We start from the raw sequence: 20,295 nt of genomic DNA, 5'->3' as shown, positions 1-20,295 counted from the left end.
GATTTTCCCATCTATATTCATGAAGCATATTAGTCTGAAATTTTTTTCTTGTAATTTCTTTGCCTGGCTTTGGTAACAGGGTAAAAACTGGCCTCATAAAAATAGTTTGGAATCATTCTCTTCTATTTTCTATAAGAGTTTGTACAGAATTAGAATTATTTCCTCCTCATATATTGGTAGAATTTGCCAGTACAGCCATCTGAGCCTGGACTTCTCTTAATGGGAATTTTTTTAATTACAAATTTAAATACCCTAATAACTATTGACATTACCTGGGTTTTTTTTTTTGAGTGATCTTTGATAGTTTGTGATTTTCAGGAATTGTACATTCATATAAATTTTCAAATTTATTGGCATCTTAATTTTTATAATGTTCTTTTATCAGCCCTTAAATATCTACAGGTTCTCTAGTGGTGCTCTCTCTTCCATTCTTGTAATCCATAAATTGTGTCTTCTTTCTTTTTTTTTGCTTGATCAGTCTGACCAGAGATTTGTCAATTTTGTTGCTCTTTTCAAAACACCGTATTTTGGTTTCATTGGTTTTTCTCTCTTGCTTTTCTGTTCATTTTCTTTGACTCGAGATTTCTGTGAAGCAGTAAGTCATAAAGACCCTGGAATATAAAAGTTACAGTTTTCAGTATTATTATCTTAGTTTTAGTTTTAGTTTTAGATGTGAACTTTATAGTATAGTCTGAATGCCTTAACCAAGTCATTGGTGAAAATTACCATGAGAAAATTGAAAACAAAAACTACTTAATGAGAAAAGCATGGACCAACATTTATTGAGAGTCTATCATGTCTCATACTTTTAGATACATTATTTCATTTTCATCTTTTCAGTAACCTTATGAAATAGGTAAACATTATCTGTATACCCTTTTACAGATAGAAACACATTAAGATAGTATTTAGATGCTTGGGATTCTTTTGCTGTATTTCACCAATTGTGAAGAAACATTTGATTTTGGTTTAAATTAAAAGCTACATTTTGAAAATTTTGACACATTTTAATGCATAACAATAAGGACATTGCTAATAAATTATGGTACATCTACTGGATGGATACAAAGGTTATATATAGGGTAACCATATGTCTCTGTTTGCTCAAATCATCCTAGTTTATACCACTTGATGTGACATGATTAATAATAGCTCATTTTTAATTCTCAAAAATGTCCTAGTTTGAAAGATAGATTATGTAGTGATTCTGATTATATAGCAAAATTGAAAGATATTTACAAAGTAAAGGGAGAAATCATGATCCTATTTTTCAGTGATGTTAAAACATTTAATTGGAAAATAGATTAGAAATACCTAAAATGGGGCCACCTGGGTGGCTCAGTCAGTTAAGCGTCTGACTTTGGCTTAGGCCATGATCTCACAGTTTGTGAGTTTGAGTCCTGCGTTGGGCCCTTTGCTGATAGCTCAGAGCCTGAAGTCTGCTTCCGATTCTCCCTCTCTCCCCCTCTTCCATCTCGAAAACAAGTAAACACTAAAAAATAATAAAAATTTTTAAAAAGGAATACCTAAAATGGTAATTATGGCTGTGTTAAGAAAGTGGATTTATGTGCAATTTTTTCTTTTCCCTTTATATTCCAAATTATACTGTAAAATAGTAATATTAATTTTATAATTTTACAATGTATAAAATAAAATATTTAGATGTAAAGTATCTTTTCAGTTAGAGAAGATTTTACATTGACTTCTTAATCACAGTTTATAAAACCTGTAATGTAATTTGATTGAACTATTCTATCAGGGGTCAAATAGGTTTTCATTTAACTTCTAAAGTAAATGTAATTAGAAAAAAGTATTGGAATAAGGAGGTTGGTGGCCAATCTTACTTTGCCTATTCTAACAATAAAGATAACATTAATAAAAGTATTTAAATTAGTACTGTAGTTAATATTGAAAGATCAGAATAAAAGTAATACCAAGGACAAGTAATGTAATTGATCTCATTTAGTGAGTTCTTACTATGGGGCAGATAATCATTTAATCACTAGAGCAACTCTGGAAGTGGATAGTAGCATCATCATTTTACAAATAAGGAAATTGAATCTTACAAAGATTTACAAGGTCACAGAGGTAACAACTAAAAGAACTATGATTCAAACCTAGGTCTTTTGACATATCAATGCCCATGTGCTCAACCACTAAATTATATGGGTGTTTGCTGTATTAAACTTTTTTTTTGTAGTTTGAATATGTCACTTTTAATTTAAGTGATTAATAAAACGAATGTGCTTCTTTACTAAAGAATTATTTGCCAATATATATAAAACATTTCTTTGTTTTTTAATTTTTTATTAAATTTTTTTTTGAAAATTTATTCATTTTTTTACGTTTATTTATTTTTGAGACAGAGAGAGACAGAGCATGAATGGGGGAGGGTCAGAGAGAGAGGGAGGCACAGAATCCGAAACAGGCTCCAGGCTCTGAACTATCAGCACAGAGCCTGATACGGGGCTCAAACTCACAGACTGGGAGATCATGACCTGAGCCGAAGTCGGAGGCCCAACCGACTGAGCCACCCAGGCGCCCCTAACATTTACTCATTTTTGAGAGACAGAGTGTGAGTGAGAGAGGGGCAGAGAGAGAGGGAGACACAGAATCCAAAGCAGGCTGCAGGATCTGAACTGTCAGCACAGAGCCCTACGTGGGACTTAAACTCACAGAGCGCGAGATCATGACTTGAGCTGAAGTCACATGCTTAACTGACTGAGCCACCCAGGTGCCCCAGACATTCTTCTTTGAATTCATTGTATCAGTCAAATGTGGAAAATCATCAGTTACTTTTAGATAGTAAAAGCATTTCATTATTGTGAGCTCCCTAACTTAGTGTAAAATGTTAGATTTAATTGAAGCACTTGGATAAAAGTTCTATCAGTTTGGATTAAGGATAAAGACAATCCATGATTGTCATCTTTATCATTGTACATTCCTCTGGATACATAACTTTTCATAACAAAAGATTGGCCAGAGGAAGAGAAACCATGGAATGAAACCCAGAGTATCCCAGAAAGAGGAGGAGGGGAAATAGGAAAAGGGTGTACTAGAAGCCAAGAAGGAGAGAACAATCAATGACAACTGTTGCTAGGCAGTGCTAGATACAAAATGAAATGAAGTTAATGGACTTGAGACTTAGAGGTCATTGGAGGCTTTGGCAAATGCAGTTGCAGAAATGGAGTTGGGGTAGATGCCAGAAAACCATGGCTTGTGGAGCAATAACAAGCAGTGAGTATAGGCAGGTCTTTAAATAATTTTGTCAGTAAATGCAAGGAGGGAGATAGGCTGTAATTTGAGGGAAAGGCAAATGTGAACACTATTGAGAAGTATTTTATTAAAGAGCATAGTCTTATCTAGACCATTGATGAAGTCATTAAAGATCTTTAAATAGAAATTTAATCATAGGAAAAAATTAAATCATCTGCTAAGAAAAAGTCTCCAGGAAAATCCTTGAATTAAGTCTTTCTGGTGAAAAATATTTAAATTTTGCAAATGATTATTTCATCCAAATGGTAAATTTTCACAAAGGATATATCTTCAACCTTTTTAATGCTTCTTAAAGTTTTTAGGATTCTGTATATTTATAGTTTCAATCTTCTTGGTCATTTTTGTTAAGAATTAATTGCACAAATTTAAATTACAAATTCACATACATTATCAGTTAGGGGGAAAGAATGCTTCTTCTGTCCTTTTGGCCAACTTTGGTCACCATTGCGATAAGGTAGACACACATGTTAATGATTTAGTGAAAGAGTAAGGAGATACCCTTGCCTGATTATAAATGTGAATATTCTGTTAAGAAAGAATATTAAATTTAAAATTGCAAAACATGGCATACAACTTGAAATTTCTATAAAAAATATCTCACTGGTGTGCATGAGGTTAGGGCAACAGGAAGAGACGATATATGGTGACATAAATCTCAGCATAGGAGGGCAGCATAGAGGTGGGTGAATGCCATTTATTTTAATAACAAGCAAAATTTTCAAGCTGTAACAACATGCTCAATAAATTCTTCCATTACTATGATACCAAAGGAGAGTTGAAAAATGTATTACGCATCTATTTTCTCTCCTTAGAGATATATATTTTTGTTCTGTTTCTATGGCAACATCCATGCAGTGACTAAACCTTTAACTCCTTTCTAGACTCCCTGATGGCTTCACGCAGCTTCTAAATCTGACCCAGCTCTACCTGAATGACGCCTTTCTTGAATTTCTTCCAGCCAATTTTGGAAGGTAAGAATAAGAAATTTAAATGATGAAATTTTATTTCACCATAGGTAAGTAAGTATGTTACCAGCACCGGTAGGTGAGGCTTCAAAAGTGACAATTGTGATTAAACATAGTATTCATTATTATTCATTAAGTGAGACAAAGTTAGTAATGAAATATTTTGTACAAAATTAAGTAAAATTAAGTTTCTACATATCATTAAAAATCAAATAAATTCTGGGGAAGTTAAAGAGTTAAATATAAAAAAATACAATGAGAGCTTATCTGGCAAAAAACAAACATGAATATTTATGGCTCTTGGACTGAGAAATACCTCTACAGTTTAGAAACAAAGGAAAAAATAATAGATGGATATATAGGTTTGACTACATAAATACATTTAAAATAAAATAATATCAGAAAGTATTTTAAAATTAAGGTAAAACAATAAACTGAGAAAACATTGTACTATATATGGAAAGCAAATTATATCATTAACATATAAAGAATTTTACAAATGCGTATGAAGACAAAGAGCTCATTAGGGGGAAAAAAATGGGTAATTGACAGAATGAGCCATTTATAATTAAATGTACAAATTGCCAGTGAACACATGGAGTGTTTATCCTCACAAACAATAAAAACAATACAAATTAAAATGAGAATAAAGAGCTTTGTATTCTGTCATATAAAAACTGTTTATAGAGTTTAAGGAAAAGATCAGTTCACATACCGCTGATAGAATTGCAGAATGTTATGACCTTCATGCAGACCAGTGTGTTTTATTTATTTTTTTATTTTTATTTATGTATTTATTAATTTATTTTTTAATATATGAAATTTATTGTCAAATTGGTTTCCATACAACACCCAGTGCTCATCCCAAAATATGCCTTCTTCAATGCCCAACACCTACCCTCCCCTCTTTCCCACCCCCCATCAACCCTCAGTTTGTTCTCAGTTTTTAAGAGTCTCTTATGCTTTGGCTCTCTCCCACTCTAACCTCTTTTTTTTTTTCTTCCCCTCCCCCATGGGTTTCTGTTAAGTTTCTCAGGATCCACATAAGAGTGAAAACATATGGTATCTGTCTTTCTCTGTATGGCTTATTTCACTTAGCATCACACTCTCCAGTTCCATCCACGTTGCTACAAAGGGCCGTATTTCATTCTTTCTCATTGCCACGTAGTACTCCATTGCGTATATAAACCACAATTTCTTTATCCATTCATCAGTTGATGGACATTTAGGCTTTTTCCACAATTTGTCTATTGTTGAGAGTGCTGCTATAAACACTGGGGTACAAGTGCCCCTATGCATCAGTACTCCTGTATCCCTTGGGTAAATTCCTAGCAGTACTACTGCTGGGTCATAGGGTAGGTCTATTTTTAATTTTTTGAGGAACCTCCACACTGTTTTCCAGAGTGGCTGCACCAATTTGCATTCCCACCAACAGTGCAAGAGGGTTCCCGTTTCTCCACATCCTCTCCAGCATCTATAGTCTCCTGATTTGTTCATTTTGGCCACTCTGATTGGCATGAGGTGATATCTGAGTGTGGTTTTGATTTTTATTTCCCTGATGAGGAGCAACGTTGAGCATCTTTTCATGCGCCTGTTGGCCATCCAGATATCTTCTTTAGAGAAGTGTCTATTCATGTTTTCTGCCCATTTCTTCACTGGGTTATTTGTTTTTCGGGTGTGGAGTTTGGTGAGCTCTTTATGGATTTTGGATACTAGCCCTTTGTCTGCTATGTCATTTGCAAATATCTTTTCCCATTCTGTTGGTTGCCTTTTTGTTTTGCTGATTGTTTTCTTTGCTGTGCAGAAGCTTTTTATCTTCATAAGGTCCCAGTAATTCACTTTTGCTTTTAATTCCCTTGCCTTTGGGGATGTGTCAAGTAAGAAATTGCTACGGCTGAGGTCAGAGAGGTCTTTTCCTGCTTTCTCCTCTAGGGTTTTGATGGTTTCCTGTCTCACATTCAGGTCCTTTATCCATTTTGAGTTTATTTTTGTGAATGGTGTAAGAAAATGGTCTAGTTTCAACCTTCTGCATGTTGCTGTCCAGTTCTCCCAGCACCATTTGTTAAAGAGACTGTCTTTTTTCCATTGGATGTTCTTTCCTGCTTTGTCAAAGATTAGTTGGCCATACTTTTGTGGGTCTAGTTCTGGGGTTTCTATTCTATTCCGTTGGTCTATGTGTCTGTTTTTGTGCCAATACCATGCTGTCTTGATGATTACAGCTTTGTGGTAGAAGCTAAAGTCTGGGATTGTGATGCCTCCTGCTTTGGTCTTCTTCAAAATTACTTTGGCTATTCGGGGCCTTTTGTGGTTCCATATGAATTTTAGGATTGCTTGTTCTAGTTTCGAGAAGAATGCTGGTGCAATTTTGATTGGGATTGCATTGAATGTGTAGATAGCTTTGGGTAGTATTGACATTTTGACAATATTTATTCTTCCAACCCATGAGCACAGAATGTTTTTCCATTTCTTTATATCTTCTTCGATTACCTTCATAAGCTTTCTATAGTTTTCAGCATACAGATCTTTTACATCTTTGGTTAGATTTATTCCTAGGTATTTTATGCTTCTTGGTGCAATTGTGAATGGGATCAGTTTCTTTATTTGTCTTTCTGTTGCTTCATTATCAGTGTATAAGAATGCAACTGATTTCTGTACATTGATTTTGTATCCTGCAACTTTGCTGAATTCATGTATCAGTTCTAGCAGACTTTTGGTGGACTCTGTCAGATTTTCCATGTATAGTATCATGTCATCTGCAAAAAGTGAAAGCTTGACTTCATCTTTGCATTTTTGATGGCTTTGATTTCCCTTTGTTGTCTGATTGCTGATGCTAGCACTTCCAACACTATGTTAAACAACAGCGGTGAGAGTGGACATCCCTGTCGTGTTCCTGATCTCAGGGGGAAAGCTCTCAGTTTTTCCCCATTGAGGATGATATTAGCTGTGGGCTTTTCATAAAGGGCTTTTATGATGTTTAAGTATGTTCCTTCTATCCCGACTTTCTCGAGGGTTTTTATTAAGAAAGGATGATGAATTTCAGACCAGTGTGTTTTCAAAGATTTGAAAATATTTGCTACTACTGCCTTTGTAATTTATTTCTAGAAATGTATGATATCCACATCAGATACCACACTGAGAGTTATGGGCAAAGATATTTGTCATTATTTACAGTATGAAAGAAGTGAAGGCACACATCTGTCTAGGAGATTAATTGAATATATTATGACACATCTGTATGACAATACTATGTCAATTGATAATCTGGTTTAGGGAAATAGTTCTTTTAATTCCTATGATAAGTTATATTTAGGAGTATATTATAATAAAATATATAAACTATATTTAACCAATTTCAATATAAATTATGAGTGAGCTAAAAGACTGGTTCCTTGGAAGTGAAATTATGGATAATTTTAATTTTCATATTTTTCAATGTTTTCCAAGTGTTCAACAATGAACTATTTTTATATATATAAAAGATGTATCTTAAAACTTAAGACATTTTTCATTTATTATCAACTGCATTTTTCTAAGTGATCACTTTTGAAATTATTCAAATAATAAATTGAGTATAACTCAACACCTATCTGTTGGTGTTAAGAACTCAGTAGAGAGGCACTTGGGTGGCTCAGTCAGTTAAGCCTCTGACTCTTGATTTCAGCTCAGGTCATGATCTAACAATTAGTGGGTTTGAGCCCCTTGTTAAACTCTGTGCTGACAGTGCAGAGCCTGCTTGGGATTCTCTGTCTCCCCCTCTCTCTATCCCTCCCCCTGTGTGTGTGTGTGTGTGTGTGTGTGTCTTTCTCTCAAAAAGTAAATAAATAAACATTAAAAAAAAAAGAACTGTTGGGGCGACTCAGTGGCTCAGTCTGTTGAGCATCTGACTTCGGCTCAGGTCACGATCTCACAGTTTGGTGGGTTTGAGCCCTGCATTGAGCTCTGTGCTGATAGCTCAGAGCCTGGAGCCTGCTTTGGATTCTGTGTCTCCCTCTCTCTGCCCCTCCCCCACTCACACTTTGTCCCTCAAAAATGAATAAATGTTAAAAAAAATTTTTTTAAAGAACTGTTATTTAAGTCCCTTAACATGTAATAGCCTCAGTTTATATACAGAGAGCAAATCAACATTTCCCAAATTCCATTACTTTTGCGGATCATGATATCATACACCTACGAACACAATATAGTTGGACAGTTTTTAAAATTCACAGATCTTCAAAAGAGCATTTACCTAGTTTTTAATGAATTGACATTTCAAAATTTGTCCATATAACTATCTCTGCCCTCTGGTTCTGACTCCAGCACTATAATTACACTTTTTTTAATTTATCAAATCAGAGAATATTTATCACCCTAGACCATACTTTTATGTGTTAAATTTTTCTCAGTTCTCTTTAGTACTCCTAACGTGAAGGAAAGATTTGGGCCAACAGAAAACATAATACCAAATCCAAAACCACTTAGAATTAGAATTAATTTTGTGTAAATTGTCTGCCAAAATATGTTCTACTTTATTATTGTAATCTAAACAGTTGTTTAACCCTCAACTGGATAGCGTAACAAAAGAATTACTAAATTTGGAGCGCCTGGGTGGCTCCATTGGTTAAGCATCCTACTCTTAATTTCAGTTCAGGTCATGATCTCATGGTTAGTGAGTTCGAGCCCCAATCAAACTCTGTGCTGACAGTGCAAAGCTGCTTGGGATTCTCTTTCTCCCTCTCTTTCTCTGCCCCTTCCCTGCCCTCTCTCTCTTTCAAAATAAATAAATAAAACTAAAAAAAAAAAAAAAAGAATTACAAAATTTCCTTCCAAAGCCTGAGATTTGGTGCCCCTAAAAGGCAAAAGAAGTCACAAAATATCTTCACACTAGTACAAATATTGAGAAGATTTGAGACATATAAATGTTTAAGAAATCTTACTAGTGATATACCCATGCTCTGAATAACTGAATCACTTTTTTTCATATAGTGATGAGGAGTTTTAAAATTAAAATTAAATTAGAATTTGATAGGAGTCAAAACCCAAAGAAAAGAGGAAGGGACCTAGATGAATATCTAAAAGCCCAGTAAATGTAAGAGACATAGCTCAAATAGTGAAATATTCCCAGAACACCAAGAATTCAGAGAATCCAATTAATATTTGTTGTAAAGTAGCTTCAACTAAGTACATTTGCAAGCTCAGTTATAGACATTTTAACAATAGTGTGTCTCACACTACAGATCTTAGCAAGTAGGTAAGTATGAAATGTAGGATTCATAGATGAGGAAACTTAAGTTAGGAAGGGTTGATTAATGCACCCAATGTCACAGTGACAGAACATGAAAGAGTCTGGATTTCATCCAGATTTGACCACAAAACTCAAACTTTTAACCACTATACTATGCTATTTGCTATACAAGTTCATTTATAGTCTCTTGAGGGACAGTATTACCATGTTCCAGTGAATACAGCACCTGGTATTAAGTAGATATTTAGTAATCTGTGACATACAATTAAATAACAGTGAATATATTTTTATAAAACATGAGGTTTAGATTACTTGGACCCAGTGGTATCTTTGAATAATCTTTATTTTTAGTAAAATTATATTTGTCATTGTCCAATGTTGATACAACTCTACTTATAACCGATTTGTATAATTCTTTAAAATCTGTAACCATGATGTGTAATGTCCAGACATAGTTGTTTGGATAATACAGTGATACTTGACTCTATCAGAGGAATAGGATTTTATATAGAAATATTAAGAAGCAATTTTTTTATTCACTTCTCCAGACTTGTCAAATTGCGAATCTTGGAGTTAAGAGAAAATCATTTGAAAACTCTACCAAAGTAAGTGACTGTGTCTTTTCTAAATTTTGAATTGTGGTTTTTCAGTAATAGGAAAAAAATGACTATTTTTATTTTGGCTATGCATAGCCATTTTGATTGAGTTTATTTTTCTAGTTTCTTCTGAGAGCCTAAAACAGTACAGTAAACTATAAAACATTCACATTAAGTAAGAATGTATACTGCTTTATAAAACTGTGTGATTGCAAGTCAATGTGGGAAGAGCTATCTAAGGTTCTTCTCATAGCTGAACACACACACTAGGAAGTTACTTCATTACAATTTATGAAACTGACATTTTTATAGCTCAAAACAATCAAAATGTTCAACCTAATCATTTGCTTAATTCTTCAAGTTAATTTATGGGTGGTGATAGTTTTCAGTTTTTAAATCAAGAATATGCAAAAATATTTCATAAAAATGATTAAAATTTTTCTAAAGATCCTAAAATGGTTTGGCAGAAATTTTATACATTCTTTCAAAAACTTTCTTTCTGCTAGTCTATTCAAAATTTGGTTTATATAAAAGCATAGGATATCTTTATGCAAGAACTAATCCCTTAAATTTTACACAGCATTTAGTTTAATAAAATGCTTCTTTTGTCCTGCCTTGCCATATTTATGTCTAATAATAGAATTCTGTATTTACAGAAAAAAAATATTTTTGAAAGTCAAAAATTATTTAAAATGGGTAATTTTTTACACAAATAAATCAATATGGCTTGCATATGTTGTTATTAAATTATAGAAAGTACTGTTGTTGGGGCGCCGGAGTGGCTCAGTCAGTTAAGCATCCGACTTCAGCTCAGGTCATGATCTAATGGCTTGTGGGTTCCAGCCCCACGTCAGGCTCTGCGCTGACAGCTCAGAACCTGGAACTTGTTTCAGATTCTGTGTCTCCCTCTCTCTCTGCCCCTCCCCCATTCATGCTCTGTCTCTCTCTCTCCCCAAAATAAATAAACTTTTAAAAAAATTAAAAAAAAAAAGAAAGTACTGTGTTGCTATTATTACCCTCCTGAGGTCTTAGAGAAAAATATTGAATACAATTATTAGTTTTCCAACATATCAGTCAGACTTTGAGACCTTTCCTCTGCTGGACCAAAACTCAATTTTATTTTTTACTTTTTAAATTCTTTCCCTAAGCTAACTAGACTGAATTTCATTGATATTTTTTAACCAATATATCAATATAATACCTACAAGTACATTTTATATATGACACTATGTATGAAAATTCTGTCAATGCAATATAAAAAGTTCATATCAATATGAACAATAAAAAGATCATATCAATAATGATATGATCCCATTTAAAAATATATAAACATAGAAATAAAACATCTATTCATTCCTCCATATGTGGAAGACAAGGAGAAAACATGAAAAGGAGGAAATGTCTCTATAGATGGACACCATATGCAATTTTGAGTAGTAGCTTTTCTCTAAGCTAATGTATTATTATACATAGGTCTAATGGAGGCACCATGTCCCAGGTTGGGGGCATAAACAGAGATGGGAATATGGGAATGTGATTGGGAGTGTTACTTGTTTAGCAATAATCTGCTAATGCAAATTGCCAAAGTTTCCATCCCTAATGTCTCCATCCCTAATGCTATAAATGTCTACATTTAAAATAGAGTGGAAATATGGCTCAGTGGAAACCAAACCATAGTGAAAGAGCAGTTATCCCATTTGTGTAAATGTTTACATTTAGGTCAAGGAGAAAATATTAAGTATGTGGATGAAAATCCTTTTTCCAGAAAATCCTTTCTGCTTGCAAATAATGGTGTTGATGTGAAATATAACATAAATCTGACACAGATTGTCAGGGTTTTAAGTATATATTTTTAAATAGACATTTTAAATACAAATTAAAATCTGATGTAGCTCTGTTAACTGTTCAGAGTAATGAGTAATGATGCTCATAATTGGTACAGGGATATTCTTTAAGCTTTGAGAGTATGCCCCATTATCAAACATAATGAAAATTAGTAGGATAACATGGATTTAACTATGTTTGACATTAAAAAAATCTTGTAAAGATGCGTAGAAATGACACTAAGTCTCCTTGGCAGACCGCTATGCATGTATGTTGTAAAGCTGTTATAGTTTTTACATTTAAAAATCATTTTCAAAGTTATGTCCAGTCTACTGTATTATTTTTTAAGTTATAGACATAAATCTGAAGATCCAAGGGCATGCATAGAATGTGGTGAGAACTGTAGTTTAGCTTTGGTGTCTATAAAATAAGAATTGCATGAAGTTTTATCTTGAATAAAAATAAACTTTTTCACTAAGTATTATATACAATACCTTCCGAGCACCAATCTAGACCTGTAACTAAGAGATATATGAGAGCTTTCTACTGTCCTTTATTTTGTACTTTCAATGAAAATAAAGAAAAAATGTAATTTTAGGAAAAGCAATTTTAGTTTTAGAACAGTTACTCCAACAAAAGATAGCTCAAGGATACAAATAAGATGCTAAGTCTTTATTGGGTGCTCAGCGATTTTCTCTTCTTTTAATTTTGTCTTAAAAATCAATCTGTGCAAAATGTAAAAATGTTTAAGAATTAAAATATAATATATATTAAAATGTGTATCCTTTAAGTAAACTAGTGTTTGATACATAAGACATTTTGATAGATGCAGATTCTAAGACAAATTCTTTGTTACTGAATACAAGTTAGTATTATAAACTTTCTTATGATGTTCCTTTATCATCATTCTTCTAGGAATATGAATAAGTGAGAAAAAAATTTAATTCCTCAGATACACATTTGCTTAAAAATCCCTGAAATAGTAGGTCTTGATTACATGTAATAATTGAGGATGTTGAACATCTGAAAAAAGTAGATAACCAAAAAGAAAACTTTTAAGTTTCATGGTACAATTTTCCTCATAGCAGAAGTATCTTCTTAATGATATGTTTTTGAGGGGAAGTACAACAAAATGAGTTTGCTCTCATTTTGGAGCTTTTGCACCAGCTATTTCTCTATCTAGAACTCTCCCCGCAAAACCTTGCATGGCTACATCTTCTTTCTGAGTCACATCTTTCTTCAGATGTTGTCTCCTCAGAGGCTTTCTCTGATTACATCACACAAGATTGTCCTTTCTTAGCCTCTGTGCCATTTCACTATTCTTTTTGATTTTCTTCATACCATTTATGGTTCTCTGAATTATTTTGACTCTGTTTACTTGGAGATGATCTCCTTAGGAGAACATAAGCTCTGTTAAGAAGACTTTTTTTCTCTCTTTCTACTGCTGTATTTTCAGTGCCTAAAACAGTGTCTGGCAAATAGTTGGCACTCACTAAATAAACAAGAATGTTAATACATTGAGTCACGATTAGAAATACCTGTTCTGTGACCTGGACATTTTGTGTCACCTTATTACTTTTCCCCATTGAAAATTATATGAAATATCAAATATTATAACCAGATGAGTCTCTCAATAGCTGATAGCTGAGGCTTGATTTTTAAACCTACATATAATATAATACATACATGAACACACACACACACACATATGCACACACATGGTCCCTCAGTGGTTTTAAGTTACATATAATAACTAAGGCATGACAAGGGAAGTAAATAATTTCAAGTCAAGTTAAGGAAATTAATATCTGACAACTAAAGAAATGCCCAAAATACTATAACTTATTTCTTTGCTTCTGTCATTAAAAGATCATACGTTTAGTCAAGAAATGTGTCAGGATAAAAATGAAAGGATAGAACAGTTTTTTAAAATGAAATTTAGCACTTGTTTCCATGGAAGTAATGTAGCAGCATATAAATAGTGATAATGGTGAGTTATTTATAAATAAAAATTCCCCATATTTGTGAGAATGCCTAAGGGCCCGCACACAACACATGTATAACTATTTATAGATGGTGCCAAAACATTATACCTTATCTGGACATTCTCTAAGAAAAAAAGATCCCTTGAATTATAAATATAAATTAAAACCAGAGCTACATTAATGTATTATTAATGATAGACATTATATTATGAAAGTCAAGAAAGACTGAGGGGTATTTCTGATTGAAGAACACTAAAGAGACATTTTAACTATGAGCAGTGATTCTGAATTGATTCTTTTTCTCTAAAAATATTATTGGTACCTGGTAACACTTGCATGGACTCTGAGAATTAGATGGTTGCAATGTAGCAATGTAAATTTCCTAATTTGGATGGTTGTATTTGATTTGGTTGGAGAATGTTCTTGTGTGTAGGAAATATACACTAAAGTGTGGAATTGATGGGGTACCAGGTTTTCAGTTTACTCTCAAGTAGTTCAGAACAGTTATTTGTAAGGCACTTTGAAACTTTTTAATTTTATGATTGTTTTAATATAAAGTTTTATTTTAAAAGCTGTTTTAAAGTATAAAATCTTTGAAAAAAAGAAACAGTATCATTGTGGAGAAAATGATCAGCTTCATTTCTGAAATATGTATGTATATAGAGTATAAGGGGAGAGTTTCATTTACATACTAAAATAACTATAAAAATGAATATTTTAGGGATTAAGGTTCTACTTATGTGAAATATTTATCTATATCTATATACATCTATATCTAATCTAGATATAGATATGACTTATTATTTTCCTACCTGAATGGTAACAAATACTCTATAATTATCACTCAAATTTTTATTCATTTGCAAATACATGTTTTTAGTTTTCATGTCAGTTCATTTTTCTTTTTAAATAAGATTGCTTTATAGGCAGACTTACAAAAATATAATGTACTCATCATGTGTTCTCTTTTAAAACCTCTCTTCTTTTATTATCTATTTTACTACCAGTTATAGTCAGAATAATGAAGAAAAAGTCATAAAATAATATGCAATCTGAACTGGACAGGTGTGACTAAGTCATTTTCTATTCTCATTTCAGGATCCTATTAATGAATTATCTCATTTGGCATTACTGTACAAGTTACTTCAATGAAATACATCAATAGGTTCCTTAGTGCTATTGTAACAAAAAAATTCCATTGTCAGGCACAGCTTACAAGAATAGCTTTTTGATGTTTCTATTAACTCTGTTTTTGTGACTATAATACATAATTGGATACAACGTGTTTTTATAATCATATTACCTTATGCTTTTACCAAGGTATATCAATTTAGAAGGCATAATGTTTTGTTAAACACGTTGTACCATCCCATCCTGGGTTATCTTTATTGAAAGCAACAGTATGATTGATATGTTAACTAACCAACTAATCATATTAGTGACCTCTGGTTTCAGAGAGTTGCACTTAGAACTAGGTATTTTCTTTACCTCTGCTCATCTGGTCTTATATTTTAAAATAAAATGAAATAAATGATATTTATGGCATCCTATATTTAAAAGCATGCTATAAATAATAATGCATTATAATAATGTGATTATTAGAGTCCCTTCTAACATATCAAACATATACCTTCCAAAGATTAACCAAAGGAAAAGCTGTGAGCTCTCTTGACTCCTGAACTAATTGTACTTCTTTCCAGCTTTATGTTTTTAACATAAAATTAAGACTTAGAATATTATGGTTAATAAGGTTATGTCAAGTCCAGTCAAGAGATTAGGAGAGGGCACAAAAGCCAAGTAAAACTGTGGAACCAAATCATTTTTTTCAGAGAATTTCAATTAATAGCCACTCTGATCCCTTATGAGTAAATTTTCCAAAAGATGAAAACTGCCTTATGTACTAGTGAGGTTGAAAGCGCTATGGCTTCAGTTTCATAAGAGCTTAAGGCTTAGTCTCTCACAGAACAATTAGCGTGTATTTAGTTCTATTTCACCTGAGAAGTGTCGTGATGTACTTGAATGAGTTTATACTTTGCTGTTAGACAACCCTAATTTGGTGTTCAAGCCCTTGCTGCTTGGTTATTGGTTTACTTAACTTCTCTGAACTTCAGTGTCATCATTTTTAAAGAATACTCAGTGGTCATTACTTCCATTAAACTGGAAAATACGTTTTAGATAAGAGTTGATGAATCTTGTGATCGTCTAAAACTAGAGAAGTATTTAAACAAAAGTTGTTAAATTCTGGCACTTAGAAAACTCGAGTGTATGTTTAAAAATCGCATGAATCATGTTTTTCATTTTATCTCATAAAAATCTCTTTATTAGAAAGGGAATGGTGTTTTTTTATTATTTACTTTACAACAAAGTCTTAAAAATAATGTGCAATGCTAATATGCCCTTCTTATTTTTTAAGCAGTGTTGTAATGAGAACTAATATAAATGATTGTCTCCCTTTAATAAAAGTATATAAAAACTTTAATTACTTATCAATTCTTAAAGGCTGTTTTTTTTTCCATTTTAAGATTGGCAAATCTTTAAAATTGGGTAAATTGAGGAGCTCCTGGATGGCTCAGTCAGTTAAGCATCCTACTGTCAATTTCAGTTCAGGTCATGATCTCACAGTTCATGAGTTCAAGCTCCACATCAGGCTCTGCGCTGGCCATGCAGAGCCTGCTTGGGATTCTCTCTGTCTCTGTCTTTGCCCTTCCCCTGCTCACACATTCTGTCTTTCTCAAAATAAATAAATAAACTTTATAAATGATAAACTGTAGATTGAACTCAAATTTTAAAAGACATGTTAAAAAATAAAAGCTCTCAACAAGCACCATAAGAAACATATCCACCATTTATGACTTCCTGTACTTTTATAAATCCATTCCCTGCATATTTGCAAATTCAAGTTATTTAGTGTGAATGATTGCTCTCTTTTATGAATGAATGTAGTATCTTTGCTAAAGATATTTTCTGAACATCATAGACCAAATATTGATCTTGGTCTCAGAGTCTTGGGCCAAAACAAAGACAGAAAAGACCTAGTTAACAGATCTATTCTTATGTTCTCAGATATTACTTCCGTGGTTGTGAATTGCAAACGTGTACCTGAATTCCATTTCTATATTCTAATAGCCAGATCTCAAATGGAATATTCACCAGTATCAAAACTGAAATCATCTTTATCTCTCTCTTCCAACCATCACTCCGTAGCAAAACAAAACCAAATCAACCAAAACAAAACAGAAATCCCAGGTTTCTAATTATATATTACCTAATGACAGTACCATCCGCCTATTACAGAAATTAGAAATTTCAATCCTCTTTTCCTGTCCTACTGCCCCCAAATCTCCTGGCCATCAACTTGTGTCACATGCAAGCACTCTTCCCTTCCTTCTGTCACTGTCTGACTTGAGGTCCTTAACATGACTTGCCTTAACGTCCAGTAACTCCTTCTTCCTCTTCTCTCCCCCCATTGGAATTCATCTTCTGTCATTGTCACAGCTTCCTTACTAAAGCACACCATGACACATGTCCATTTAAAAATCTCATGAGGCGGCTGAGTGGCTCAGTTGGTTAAGCCTCCGACTTCAGCTCAGGTCGTGACCTCATGGTTCATGAGTTTGAGCCCCACGTTGGGCTCTGTGCTGACAGCTCAGAGCCTGGAGCCTACTTTGGATTCTGAGTCTCCCTCTCTCTCTGCTCTCCCTGGCTCATCCTCTGTCTCTCTCTCAAAAATAAACATTAAAAAAAATTAGAAGCTCACAATGACTGCTCACAGATCTGAGAAGACAAATCTGCCAAGATCCTTCATAGTTTGGAGTCACCATTTCTAGTACCATTACCTCTCAACATTATATCCCACAGGATCTCTCTGCTACATCTAATATACGATGTACCTTTGTATTTACAAGCATTTCTTGGTAACTTCCCTGTTTCTGTCCTAAAAACAACAAACATCCCTTAATTTTCCCATTGCTTACACTGTGAAATTAACCATAGATTCTGCATTCAGTGTAGTAGCTTAGGAAATCTCCTAGATATTTTTCAAGGCAGTTTTCACAGGAATTTTGCTCTAATTATAGTTTGACTCAAAAACCTTATAATAAGCTTCAGCTCCATAGTCCAGCTATCAACTAAGCAATGCCAAGCAGTATGCTTTTCCTTCCCAATTACAAATTTTGTAATGGTACATAGTCTCAGCAACAGTGGGCACAGAAGAGATTTGGTGAATTGATTTTCATTAGGGCCCTTTTACAGTATTCTATAAATTCACTTAACTTCTAGTAAGTGCAGGAAAACTGAACTTCAAGAGATACGTTTTTCTCCAGCATTTAAAAAGTTTTCCCTGCCATCCATCTTTTGATTTTTACTTTTAAAAAGGACTAGTATATGAATAAATAACAAACTATAGTTGGTTCAATAAGACCAATAAAACAGATGAAATGTATCTAATTCTATAGATATTTTTGCTTTCTTTATGTTTCCACTCTCCTTTCTACTCAAATCAGGGTTAATTCAGGTGTTTTAATATGCAAAATACATCCTAAAAAAGCTTGATTTTCTGCTGAACAAGAGGAATCTTTCTAAGTTGCTATGTTTTCCAGTTTCTATGACAGATAGTGCCATAGCAATTTTAAAAGTAAAAAGTCAATAACTTCATGACATTACTTTCCTTGAATGTATATTTTGTTTCATTATAGTAGTGTGAGATTTTTGGTGTCCTTTCATGGCTTTTAAAAGTTATTATTTCTTCCTTCCCAAATTTCATATTCCATTATGTTTAGTTTTATATTATTTATCCTCAAAAAGATCCCAAACCTATTCCTAACTGCATTGTCTTTCCATCCATTTATCCTTTATATTTAAACTTTATTCAATATGTTAAAAAGACCTATGTTAACATTTAGCATATAATATCAATCTTTTCTAGATATAAAGTAAACTCTAATTTTATAAGTAAGAATTGAAATAAAATAAATCAGATTGAAATGATATGACTCATCAAGCATTAACTATTCAGATTTATATTTGCTCTAAAAACATGGGATAGAAAATATTATGCTACATGAATTAAAAGGTAAGAATAATACATTTTCTACTAAGAAATATTCAGTGGCAATTTAGATAAGTGAATTACTTTTGTGTTTTAATTACATTAAAATGCTATGAAGGCTATTGATTCTTCTGATTATATTGAAGCATTTCTAAATTAAACAAATTTCTAAAAGTAAAAAGTTTATTTTGATGAAATGTTTCATGAAATTTCCAGAAGCAAAAGAAAAAGCATTTCTTATGCTAAATAGAATTATAAAGAGTATCTCTTTAATTATTACATCCAACTAAATGGATATACATTTTGAAGTACATACCTAATTTTTATAAAAGAAAGATTTCATACCTGAAGGCACTATTTAAGAGAGAATATATAATTTAAAAACTTTGGTTTTCCATAGCTTGTACAGTAACATGCAAACTACTAAATATAGCGTTCAAGGCCCTTCACAGTCTGACTCCTACCTTCCCTCCAACCACCTCTCACTGAATTCTCTAAACATGACTTACAGGTTTGTGTCTCTGCACATTTACTGATACGTTCTCACTTCATATAATAAACAAGTCAGTTTAAAAATAATTTTAATTATTTAAAGTTATTTAATTAAAAAGTTATTAAAAGTTTAATTAAAAGTTATTTAATTATTTAATGTTACATGTGTCAGACCCAATCCAGGTGCTAGAGGATATGACAATGAGTAATAGAGACAATGAACGGTAGATTCTCGCTTCTTCAATGACTTTCAAGTCTGATGGAGGGAGACAGACAATAAACACAAATAAATAAGAAATTGCTTTAAAGAAAATGGGATGATATTATAGAAAGTGTTTGGGTTTTTTTGTTTTTTATATTTAATTGGTGGGTTGCTGCTTTTGGAGTTTTTTGTTTGGTTTTATTTTGTTTGTTTATGGAGGAGGATGGTCAGGGAGACCTTTGTAAAAAGGTGGCATTTGCATTTAGATTTGAATATTGAAAATGATTTGAAATTCTAGAAGAAAATCAAAAACAACAACAACAAAAACCATTAGATGTAAAAGCACTTGTGATGGGGGTAAGCCCAGTATCTCAGGAATAAAAAGTCCAGTGTAGCTGGATCTTAGTGAGCATAGAGTGAAGGAGTATGAGATGTGATTAGAGATCAGGTGGGGTAAAATTATGAAGTGCCTTGTAGGCCATGATTGAAAATTAGGATTATATTCTGATTGTAATTGAAAGACATTTGAGGATTTGAGCAAAGAAGACATATGATTTGATTGAAGCTTTACAAAGATCAGTATGGCACTTCTACAGAGAAGGGGTTTTATGTGGACAAAATGAAAGAACACTACTTAGGAGATGATTGCAATAGTAATGACAAGAAATGATGATGGCTTTGTCT

At 32.9% G+C, this 20,295-nt stretch overlaps 1 protein-coding gene across 2 annotated transcripts in view; it reads left to right on the top strand.

Moving 5' to 3' along the window:
• The window catches only part of LRRC7 (leucine rich repeat containing 7), a 454,713-nt gene that overhangs the window by 162,871 nt on the left and 271,547 nt on the right, over positions 1–20,295 (top strand). For both annotated transcript variants that reach the window (XM_049617014.1, XM_049617013.1), the window contains exons 5-6: positions 4,158–4,247; positions 10,014–10,070. In XM_049617014.1, the coding sequence (XP_049472971.1) occupies positions 4,158–4,247; positions 10,014–10,070 (147 nt within the window). The remainder of the gene's footprint in view (positions 1–4,157; positions 4,248–10,013; positions 10,071–20,295) is intronic.

This window comes from Panthera uncia (assembly GCF_023721935.1).
Source record: "Panthera uncia isolate 11264 chromosome C1 unlocalized genomic scaffold, Puncia_PCG_1.0 HiC_scaffold_4, whole genome shotgun sequence".
NCBI classification, from domain to species: Eukaryota; Metazoa; Chordata; class Mammalia; order Carnivora; family Felidae; genus Panthera; species Panthera uncia.
The sequence above is the reverse complement of the archived record's forward strand: the minus strand, read 5'-3'. Positions and strand labels throughout refer to the sequence as shown.